Source organism: Harpegnathos saltator, unplaced genomic scaffold (genome assembly GCF_003227715.2).
Source record: "Harpegnathos saltator strain DR-91 unplaced genomic scaffold, Hsal_v8.6 scaffold8, whole genome shotgun sequence".
Lineage (NCBI taxonomy): Eukaryota > Metazoa > Arthropoda > Insecta > Hymenoptera > Formicidae > Harpegnathos > Harpegnathos saltator.
The window spans coordinates 2,402,515-2,414,221 of record NW_020230648.1 but is presented as its reverse complement, the minus strand read 5'-3'; the positions used below and the strand labels follow the sequence as shown (position 1 = coordinate 2,414,221).

Here is an 11,707-nt window from a genome sequence, read left to right as displayed (position 1 = left end):
TGGTACATTTCCGAAGATGGATGGAAATGCACCAATTAGAACGCAGTATTTTCATCCAGCAAGCAATCCAACACAAAAACAAGCATCGTGTGCCGCTGGCTTTATTTGACGTAAGCACAGACTTGAGATATTCCTATTGCTTGTTATTTTATAGTCGTTTAAAGCCCTAAACACAATGGCCGCGTTCAGTAGAACAAAGTGATCAGAGAGCGCTTAGTGATTATTGTCTGTGATTGGAGCATTCTTTTAGATTCTTCATAGACCCAGAAATATTTACCAATCAGGAGCGAGATTCAGTGGTAAATTAGTAATGTTGTCCAACTGTTGAGTCTGCTGAACGCGGCCAATGCTAGGCGATAGCGGTAGGAACAAGGGAATAGTAATAGAATAGAAATAGTGATAAAAATTATTATTAATTAATCGCTACCCATTGTACAATGGCGCGACAGGAATAAAAGCCAACCAGTCAGAAATCTTGTAGTCTGCTCTTCCATGTTTACGATACACAGCGCATAACCTGAAGAGGAAAAGATATTCTCGCTCGCGTCGCTGAGTGAACACGAGAGCGAGAAGGAGGGAATGATATCTCTCTGTCGCTCGGCGCGCCCCGACGATTGCCGAGCGCGTAGTTCACACGGATATACTGAGCCGGCTATGAGTGCGTGCGTGGTGGGGGAAATCAAAAAAGAATCGTAGACATTGGCATCGTAGTTCATGTGCACGGTTGTATAGAGGGCGCCTCACACTGGGCTCGGCTAAAAACGGCCCATGACATCTCTCCTTCTTCTCTCTGGAATGAGGTATATGCAGCACCCTCCTAAACACTGAGATATCATCGGTAGTGAGAGGAATTTGTTTTATGATATAATTTAAAGTATTTGCTTCGCATTGAAGAGAGCTCTCTGGGAAGGAAATCGAAATAAAGAGAATCCTTGCTTGTGAAAGATGGAAGCGGAACCGTTAGAGCTGGAGGATGGTGAAATAGTCGACGACGAGGTCAGACACTGAACATTTTCATTTGACAGAAATCTAACCTGTTATAAATTTGCAGTTCGCAAGTCGATCAATTTCTTTCGTTAAATTAGTCAATTAAGAAGAATCATACTAATTAATTTATTTACTTACTCCTCTTACCGCGATTCATTTATGTGTATCGCTTAATCTAGACGTGTATTGTAACAAAGAACAGAATGATATAATGTAGCATAGAAGATGAGCATTCTTTTTCACCATTGTACTTTAAAGTACCAAAGCAAATTTGCAATATACACTTTATTCCAAAATTTAAGTCAGTCATTGTTATGTCAATCTACTGAATGATTTAATGCACTATGCAATTTATATATACAAAACAAAAGAATTTCCATATATTATCTTAATTGTAACAAATTTTTAATTACAATTCAAAAACTTCTTGAGTAATTTCAATGATATAAGTTTATTATATATGTTAGAAAGAAACATCAAAAGTATAGATTTTCACTTGTTTTTAAAAACTACCCTTCGATATTTCCCAATTTGTTAAACTATGCTTTTACATGCGAATGTTTCATTTCTTCTTTTTTTTATTGAAATTATGCGAATAAATCTGTTTCTTTTTAATTATAATTTTATTTTTGCATTATACAGGCTGGTGATATCTTTGGGACATACAAAATTTTGCAAAGGCCTCATATAGCACCAGTTGCAGACATAAGTGCAAAGATGCGATGCAGTGATGAATCTGATAATTCCACAGATTCTGAGAGTGATTCTGATTCTGATTCCACACCTATAAAGAGACCTAAAGTTAAAGTGAAAAAATATAAAAGCTTACCCAAGGACTGGACTAACAAGAATGATAAATACAAAGTATGGTGCACGCAAGTACAGGAAGAATCTTTAACTGAAGACTTGATATCGTGTGGTGTTACAAAAACAATGTATCAGGAACGTAGTGTTGAAAATTATAACTTCACTCTGGGATATGCACATAAGAACAGAAAGCTTCGCAATAATAACAGTTCAGATGACGAAAAGGACATTGAGCGAAGACTTAATAATAAAAGAACAACTTCAGACAGATACAATGTAAAACTTAGATTAGGGAGAAGGAAAAGTCCTAATCGGAAAAGTCCTACTGACTTTGATAAGCAGAAGGGTTCTGTTAGAATTATACCAGATCTATCTACTACTGTGGAGTCGACTGATGCTGATGTTGCTACCGATATAACAACTAAGCTTTGTGAGAAAAAGGATCTACTGATAAGTACGAACTCTTTCTCTATATTTATTGCATTATTTTTTTGCATTATTTATTATGCTTTACATTTATATTGCATCCAATTTTAGTAATTTCTTTCTTGACAAACTTTTGAATTTTGATACAGATAACTTTGATCTCCAATATTTATTTACAGGAAGAGTTGTGGATATCATTGGCAAAAAGAAAGCTATTGACTTTTTCCAAGAGACAAGGACAATCGAGGAAAATGGTGGAATGATGATAATGAATGGGTCTCGTAGGAGGACCACCGGTGGAATATATTTCTGGTTGGTGAAAAACAACAAACATATTCCTCAAGAAAAGATAAGAGAGATATTCGATTACGATCAGAAAGAAAGTAACGAGCAGAAGAAGAATAAAGCAAGGGAACAAAATACCCAGGATTGTATGAGAGGCTTTGAAAGTAAGTAGCACGTCTAATTGCTATATTTATAGAACGAATAATTTGCAAAGTAAAAGTTATTTCTTGCGAGGAAGAAGAATAATGTAAATGTATCCTTGAAACTATAGACAGTTGCGACAAAGATTTACCAGCTTTGCTAACAAGAGCGGAGCTTTCAACGAGGGAAATTGCAGAGCAGGCGAGATTACGACGTGGCGAAGGCATGGATAGAATGCCGATGGATTCCGATCGTACGGTATCAAATCCACCCCCGAGCCCTGTAACGGACGATCCAGATCATTCTGAACATCCGCTGATGCAGAGGCATGTTCAAGATTATACCGACGATTTTCTCGACATTGGAGTAGATATAGACAGCATGGAAGTACTTTAAGACTATGTTCTAGATCTTACATTTGCACATATTGCAACAGCAAATTGTACAAATAATTGTAATCATACACACATGCGTACGCACGCGCGTGCATGACATACACGACACATGAGTTACACGATACAATACATAAGTGTATAATTTGCATAGATTGTATATTTACCATTTATTCATAAACGGCAGAAGTAGACTGACAGTAGTGATCAAAAAAAGTTGTTTGATTCTCGTATGATTTTGTTTTGTTTATTCAACATATTTAAGTTGAAGTAATTTATTTTTTGTATAATTATGCTGTTAAAAATTTCATGTTTCTCTGAGTTCAATAAATGGATGTAATTGCTTTTGACACGGAATTTGCAATTGTTAAATGATTTATAATTCGCGACAGAACTAGCAATGATTATTCAAACATCTTTGAGCCGATATTACATTTACACGTAACAGATGCATAGGAATATGTATTTGTGAACATTTATATATCATTTATACACATGGTGTGTGTATATGTAAATTTTTCTACTATATTGTGTGGTATGTAAAATTGCAAATAGGACCTTATGCCTGTTTCTGTCGTAAATTACAAATCTTTTACGGAGAAATTCAGTTTTATGTCAATGAATGACGAAAGATTTAACTTAACTAATTTACGGCGTAATAATCTTATTGATACTAGAGTTTAATAAAGGGGAACCTTATTAAAACATGAATCAAACATCTATGTTAAATCATTTTTACAGGATTTTCAGTACCGTTACACATAATCTGTGTATATAATATTAATTGTAATAAGCACAAATACGCAAGGATAAAATGTAATTTGTACGATGTATTAAACCAATGTTGTATATAAAAGTTTCCGGCTCATTACCATGTTTCCATAGACTGCAATGTGACGATTGTCAAAACACATTGCTCACATTAGTAGAATATAATTTTGAAAATATTAGTTTCAATGATCATATACTACTATTTATCATCTTGCATTATACGTATATAGGCAATTTTTTTCATTTTAATTTAGACTGCATTATAGAATTCTATGACTCAAATTCAATCGCAATATTGCGACAATTTAATGTCAACATTATTTTAAAGCCTTTCACGATTTGGTGAGAAGCTAACGGTTTAGACTGAATCGAGAACACACTTGGAGTCAGCGTGATAAAATTAACACTGAACAGAGATAAATTGCAAAAGCTTTTATTACTAACAATTGTATATAATATAATCGAAGGTAAAGTCTCATCTCAACGTGTTATCCAAACCAATGATTAGCCATACATTCTCTGGTCCACTGCATTTGACACACCCAACACCAGTGATACCCACATCCTGCTCTCATACATACCATGTGCATACAACCTCCTGCAAATACAAATTATGAATACAAATATTAAAGAATGTTTGCGAAAGTTTTCAGAACTTGGTGAAAAAGATAAAGAATCATAACGATTCGATACTTTTTGATAACGATAATGATGACAAGATTAATAAGTATTGAGTAACAAGGTAATGATAATGCGTTTTTTTTTCCCCAAAATATCCTTTCCAATCTTGGTGATTTCTGGCAAAATGGCGGTTTCAATGGCCAACGATATGATCGGTGACAATTAATTTTTACTAACGTACCATCTCTTTCAGTAGGAGTTCTGCACAGAGGACAAGGTTTCGTGGATACTTGTATCGTCTTCCTGCTAGCCTCGTCCCACTTGGCCTAAAAAGTTATGTCCGAGATCAATTGAATCTCACATGAACCTACGTTTATGCAAACGCATCGATTAAACTAACATCCTTAGCTCTCAGAGGATCCACTGAATAGTTTCTAAGTGAGGAGACATCTGTAGACGCTCCCAATGGCTGAAATTCGCATTTTCCTGTATGGTATCCTTGTAAACAAAGTCTGCAGAAAACATACTGAAAACGATAAGATGAATGAATAAAGAACTTTCTTCATGCTTGCTAATTACTCACACCACATCCACCAATGCACTGAATCCTCCGGCGTTGGTCATCATCTTTCTCCGCTTGTTCCTCGATAGTGGGCGGTATAATGCCCATTCCACAGTCTGGCATCGGACACAGAAAGCCACCGCTGCGTAAAACGTATTCTTCCGTACCGAATCTCTGATACTTGTTGTACTGCACATTTCAATAAAATAGAATAGAGAAAATGTCAAGTTAAAACAAAATCTATTAAAATCTGTTAAAACGTCACAGACCAGTTCCGCGTTAAGAAGATGAAAATGATGAACTTCGGAAATAAAAGAGTCGGGGCATCCAGCAGGGCACGGCAAGGTGTAGTAGCCTTCGACGGAGTCGAATTGGAATTGTCGTTCTTGCAAGCGAACTATGCAGTACTCGCAAAAGCAATCGAGACAAGTTACATGATGAGCTTCGCACGGAAATACCAATACCGTCTCTCTGCGTGAAAATATGGAAAAATATAGTAACGTTTCTATCGAGTCTCGTTGTGTTTGCTATATTGCCAACCTATTATCAAGTACCTGACGTCTGTACACGCTAAGCAAGGGACATTCCTTAAATTTGCTCTAATGAGATAAAGAGGTATGACTTTGTCATCCTCTCCTAAGCTGACATGTCTTGTACACTTGAAGTAGAAGTGAGCGTAAGTGACTTGGAATTCCTCTTCGCTAAGTGAGGATGCAGGACAAAAGTCATTCTCACAATGTACAGTTATCCTATTCGGTTCTAATATGTCCGACCAACATTGAGGGTCTCTGTCGACGGTGACAGCGCCGCTATTGCATTTTGCACATTTGACTCTCAGCTTACCCGCTGTCACAATCTTACAAGGTCCTGGGCAATATATGTAAAAATGTGCTCGATTGTCTTGCTGCTCTGTTCGACAATAATAACATGAAAAAAGCAGTTTAGTCTCTTGTCTATTGTATATATGAAGTATTTGTTATATTAACATTAACGGCACCTTCTGTAGATAAATTGTGTTGATCAGATGAGTCCAAAGACAAATCTGTAAGAGTTTCATTCATAGGTTTGCTACCACTTTCGTTCAAGTCAGAGCTCTCAGATTTGTATTCTTCTATAGAACTAGAAGCACACTGATTTTTTAATTTTTTATGTGGATTCCTTACTGCGTGTAAAGTGCTTTGTTGACCCAAATCACATTCCTGTAACAACCAATGTATCAAAATTGCAAGGCTTAAATACAAGCATATTTTCATACAAATATATGAACTTACTTCAATTACAATTGAATTATGCAGCTCTTTACCAGCAAATATAATCTTAATATCCTCGGCTGCCATTCCCATCTTTGGGGCAACAATTTCTTTCAGATTCTTTATATCCCATTTTGGGTCTAATTCGACAGAGAGTGTTTTCCCTGTATTTGTTTTGATATATATGCTCAAATAATTTGATATTCTCCGTTGGCCAAAACACAAATTTGTACCAACCCACAATAAATGCAACATCTCGAGAAACGTGTTTTTCACTAAATTAAACCAAAAGCTCATGATGTGTTGCAATATATTTAATTATCACGTTATCTATTGAAAAAAACAATGTTCAATCAATCTTGCGAAACTAAATTTCATTGCAAAATCAGATTGATAGACTATGGTCAATGGTTATGTTTAAAAAATACAACAGTTGAGCAAGTATTCATGTTGTTGAAATACAACAGATGAGTAGGTACTCATGTTGTTGAAATATTCTTTTAAATTGAGAAAAATACATCTCAGTCAGGAGCAATAATCAGTCAACAGTATTACTTGTACTATTATATCTTCTGAACATATCCAATGCTAAGTTATGCAAGTGTTTGATTGTTCGATTTTTTTCTATTTGGAATATGCATATTGCTATTGAATTACAATACTATTTTTCTTTTGTCTTTACATAATATACTCTTACCTGTCTTTTGTTAAATATTTTACTTCATTTTGAAGGAATTTTTGAAAATAATTGTGTCCAATGATACCATTTCATTTCATTTAGCCACAAGTATCGTCAAATAATAGCTCATTAGTTCTTTAATTGCTCTCTCAATCGAAATTAACACAGTAAACTGAAAGGTAAATGTTTTATTTGATCTGTTCTTTTCAGCTGCACTGCGGAACTAGTGCAATAAATTAGAATGAGACAACTATATTTTTTCTCACTTTAACTTATTGCACCAGTTCAGTAGGGCAGCTAAAAAGAACAAACCAATTATGTCGTACAATCGTGTAATGGACGTTGGGAGCAACATGAGTGGCATGAATCTTTCACATTGAGCATGATGATGATTATATCTGATTGTTTTTATTTATTTTCTGCATTTGAAATAAAACAGATGTTCTAATTCGAGGACCATGTAAAAGGCACCAACGTGTAAAGAGCAAGTGACAAATAGATACCCGCGATAGATAAAAATTAATTCTCCGGAGTATCGTTAGATCAGTCAAGTTTAATATATGGTTCCGGACTGCATTCAGTTATTCGTCCATATTTCCATTTTCCAGTAGTATGAAGGTAAAAGAAAAACAGGGACAACGCGTACGCAGTCCCCACGATCAAAAAATATGCGCAGTTACAGAAACCACATCCAACTGGAGACGAATTAAAGACTAGTATCGTTAGATGGAGAATCTGTACCGGTGAAAACAAAAGTGAAAGAATCAGCAGGTGAATTTCAATGTAAGTCATGTATGTATATATAAACTTTTGTATATAAGAGAAATATCGAATATAGCGCATTTAAGTTTTGAGACTTTCAATTTGAGGTTTTCAAATTGAATAAAACAGTCGCTTCATATATAATTTTATCTATTGATAGTGCATTTCACACACAAACAGTCATATATACCTGTTGCTGCAATTTATTTTGGAAAGTAACGTTCTGTGCGATCTAATTCGATATACAGGATGATTCATCAAGATGCATGTAATTTCAAGATCTGCTCTAACTTGTCCAGATACTTGTGATTGCAAAAATGCATATAAAAATCAAAAGACAAATTGACATTAGGGAGTTTTTGTAATAACGTTTCTCAGATATAGTGAATGCTAAAGTTATTGGGTCGAAAAACAAAACTGCGCATGCGCATATATATGAAGGTGTTCTATATTTATAGAGGTTATGTTCTTTATTATTTAATTAATAAATAAAAAGGATTTTCCACTGTAAACACTGCGTAAGCGGAATTACCGAAATGTAGTTGCTTTAATGCACAAGAAGTATATTTAAAGAATGAAGAAATATACTTTATACAAAGTTATAATAAAACATGAATTATGTTGAACTATGAAATGCAACTTACACAACGCCTCAGTGTCTGATGCTGTGCCTATTTGTGACACATCTTGCTGGGAAATGTCCTTTACTACCTCTTTTATTCCTCTCTCCCATCGCACAATCACACATCACACACTCATCTTATACACGAGACTTCAAAAATGGCGTCTCCTCGGCCCAAGTCACCTCGTACTCCAATTTCCACGAAAAAAGAAGACAAGGAGGAAAGTTTTTGGGATAAAATTGGAACCTTGGGACGAAAGAAACGCATTAAAGAAGGTGTTTTAATCTCATATACTTATCGATCCTTTAATGATACTTTAATGATATGAGACTTTCACGAACTTAGTTGAAAATCTTAAAGAAGGTTATGTCCTTATATGGTATGACATGTCAAGCGTGATGTCATCTCTTGATGTTGAATATAGGAGTGTGTGTGTGTGTGTGTTTGATTTGCTTTGGAAACAAGAAACCTTTTTTTTTAGTACACTTTTGTTTAATTTATTATTTTCTTCGTGTGAGATTTAATTTATGCTCGTGTCGAATTATAAATTTATCGTGTATGCCATTTATTTTAAATATTTCAGAATAAACGATACTGATTAATAACCATATAGACATTTAGACAATATATATCAGATAGGCAATATAGACAAAGACATTTTATGTTTTCAGTGCAAGAAGTGCAAGAAGAAGGAAAATATGCAATCGATTCACCTGGATACGCAGCTAATCCTGACATGCCACCGGAGGAATATGCTCTTGATGAAAACGAAGAACGTTCCATGATAGAACCGAAGTCTCTAGAAGATCCCAAGCTACAAGAATTGATATCTGTATTAATCGAGTGGATCAATGACGAATTGGCTGATCAGCGGATCATTGTGAAAGACATTGTGGAAGATCTCTATGATGGGCAGGTGCTACAGAAACTTTTAGGTACATGAGTATGTGTAATTTAAGTTAATTTTACCCCAAGGTAAATTTCCTCAAGTAGAATCAGTTTTTATACTTGTGAAAACTTTACTGCAGAAAAGCTGACTGGAGAGAAGCTGGACGTACCTGAAGTAACTCAATCAGAGGAAGGACAGAAGCAGAAACTCGCTGTCGTCTTGTCCGCTGCTAATCGCGTACTGGGCCGTTACCCACCTTACAAATGGAGCGTCGAATCTGTACATACGAAAAACATTGTTGCAATCTTGCATCTTTTAGTGGGCTTAGCCCGGCTCTTCCGTGCTCCTGTTAGACTGCCGGAAAGAGTTGCTGTTCAAGTGGTTGTGGTACGTAAAAAGGAGGGACAATTGATACACAGGACAGTGAGAGAAGAGCTGACGACAACGTACGACGATTTGGGTATGCGTTGCGAGCGCGACGCGTTTGACACTCTCTTCGATCACGCACCCGATAAACTAGCTGTCGTAAAGAAAGTGAGTTCATTGAATGACTTCGATAATTACGACCTTTCGTCATCTTCTCACTAATCACGTTGCCTGTTACTTTCCAGTCTTTGGTGACGTTTGTGAATAAGCATTTGAGCAAAGTACACTTGGAGGTGACTGACCTGGACACTCAATTCCACGACGGTGTCTTCCTGACTTTACTGCTTGGTCTTTTGGAAGGCTTCTTTGTGCCGCTGGGTAGTTTTCACTTGACGCCAAAGACCATCGACCAGAAGGTTCATAATGTCTCGTTCGCGTTTGATATTATGCGTGACATCGGGCTGCCGAAACCCAAAGCCCGTCCCGAAGGTTTGTAGTTTTTAAATCGCAAAACCTCTAAATTACTCTAAGATTCTTTTTACTTGAAGATCAAACTTTTCTTGCAGACATCGTAAATTTGGATCTCAAGTCCACGCTTCGCGTGTTGTATAATCTCTTTACGAAATATAAGGGGATAAATTAATAAAGTTAAAATGTACTCGACAAACTGCCCTTGCGCGAATGCGTTTTCGTGCGGTAATAATATTAACAAATTAATCATGCTAACACACGACGAACGTGCGACACGTGAATCGATGTACTGCCATTAGAAGATTCTTCATACAAAGTGCAGCGGGAAGTAAAGAGCCAAATGGAACCATGAGCATGACGAGCTTTATGTAACGTGCCTTTTTATATGTATAATGTATAAAACGCATATATATATATTTTATAAATATTTATTTACCGTGTAACACATAGTGTTATATTGAAGTTTTTTTATAGATTTAGATATTTGTATTAATAAACGTTTTAGCTGTTATATTACCCTCTTGTGCATTGAACCATTCCACTTGCGCGCGGTGAAAACTACCGTATAATAATCAATTTTTTGTACGCAGCTGTGAAACCTGCAATTGCGTGTAAGACTGGAACGGAAAGAAAGATATATAGTAATCTGTCAAAATATAAAAGATCACGTAATATGATAGTCTGAAAATTGGAGAGAGAAAGGGTATATTAATGTGTACTGATACTAATACTAATACGAGAGTAATAAAAAGGGAAATGAAAGTGCACGATCGCTAGAACAATTTATCAGCATGTGATCGTAATACCAGTGTTACTGCTCCTTACTCTTTCGAAATTGTGTCAACACGATCGTACTACCTGCCACCGTCGCTCCAAGGTGATCGATCGGGCCCCGTACGTGACAGCTGCCTGTTGTCTTCCTTTCCGTCTGTGGAAACGGAAATGAATTCCGGATCGTGCACGAGACGCGATATGTCGATAGGGGATAATAATTCATTGAATACCGTCTAGTATTACGTAGTAAATATAAAATGGGCTATAGCGGATGCACGTAAACGCAAATCGATACTCTCGTATATTTCTTCTTTCTTTTTGCTTCTTTCTTGTTTCTTCGCATTTTCGGTTGGCATATCAATCGTGATAACACCGACTGTTCGAATTACACCCCAATTATGATCTTCCGATTAACTGATCTTGAAATACAGATACGATAAAATCAATATGATAAAGAAGAAAAAGTAAGGATAATAAAATTATTAAAATTATGAATTCAAATTACATGCCACAATGACATATACGAGGTGGACTATTTAAGTTGATAATGAGAAATATCTGAAAAACAAAGCATTGGAGAAAACAATGTTTTAAATGAAAATTGTATGGTTTAAAGGGAAGCGTACGATAGTGCTTTTGGTTTGACCTTGAAATGTGTATTTAAGGTTAGATGAAGGTCAACTTAATTTTTTCAAGTGGAAATCCGAATTTTTTATTATATCTTCTTTTTCTACCAATTAATTTGAACAACTTTTGTTTGAAACATTTTTTATTTGCCTAATATTTTTTGAGATATTTAAGAAAAACTTGGTAATTTATTCAATATTTAACTTTCAATATCTCGTCAATTATTTGTCGGAAGAAAAAATAGTACTAGACTTTTTTACTCTATTCGGTCCCA

General features: G+C 35.6%; 3 protein-coding genes across 7 annotated transcripts; 2 read left to right on the top strand and 1 right to left on the bottom strand.

Annotated features, from left to right (window-relative positions):
• The first annotated feature begins 724 nt into the window (after nt 1-724).
• Phax (phosphorylated adaptor for RNA export) lies at nt 725-3,894 on the top strand. The gene is made up of 4 exons (XM_011148151.3): nt 725-996; nt 1,630-2,248; nt 2,400-2,669; nt 2,777-3,894. Exons 1-4 carry the CDS (start codon nt 946-948, stop codon nt 3,040-3,042), a joined length of 1,206 nt encoding a protein of 401 aa, XP_011146453.1. The 5' UTR covers nt 725-945; the 3' UTR covers nt 3,043-3,894.
• A 332-nt stretch (nt 3,895-4,226) lies between these two features.
• park (E3 ubiquitin-protein ligase parkin) lies at nt 4,227-8,502 on the bottom strand. 5 transcript variants are annotated; one of them, XM_025306739.1, is made up of 12 exons: nt 8,328-8,502; nt 7,874-7,985; nt 7,425-7,656; nt 6,940-7,093; nt 6,264-6,572; nt 5,990-6,191; nt 5,547-5,901; nt 5,262-5,463; nt 5,014-5,181; nt 4,831-4,956; nt 4,672-4,756; nt 4,227-4,407 (listed from the first exon to the last, which is right to left on the bottom strand). In XM_025306739.1, exons 5-12 carry the CDS (start codon nt 6,537-6,539, stop codon nt 4,298-4,300), a joined length of 1,524 nt encoding a protein of 507 aa, XP_025162524.1. In that variant the 5' UTR covers nt 6,540-6,572; nt 6,940-7,093; nt 7,425-7,656; nt 7,874-7,985; nt 8,328-8,502; the 3' UTR covers nt 4,227-4,297. The 5 variants fall into 5 exon arrangements, 4 of the variants coding, with proteins under 4 accessions (XP_025162524.1, XP_025162525.1, XP_025162526.1 ...); XR_003114174.1 differs by having other exon boundaries at nt 4,302-4,407; nt 4,831-4,942; XM_025306740.1 differs by lacking the exon at nt 7,425-7,656.
• parvin (beta-parvin) lies at nt 8,445-10,543 on the top strand. Its single transcript, XM_011148150.3, has 5 exons — nt 8,445-8,581; nt 8,978-9,241; nt 9,335-9,729; nt 9,807-10,050; nt 10,128-10,543. Exons 1-5 carry the CDS (start codon nt 8,464-8,466, stop codon nt 10,202-10,204), a joined length of 1,098 nt encoding a protein of 365 aa, XP_011146452.1. The 5' UTR covers nt 8,445-8,463; the 3' UTR covers nt 10,205-10,543.
• Nucleotides 10,544-11,707: the final 1,164 nt, after the last annotated feature.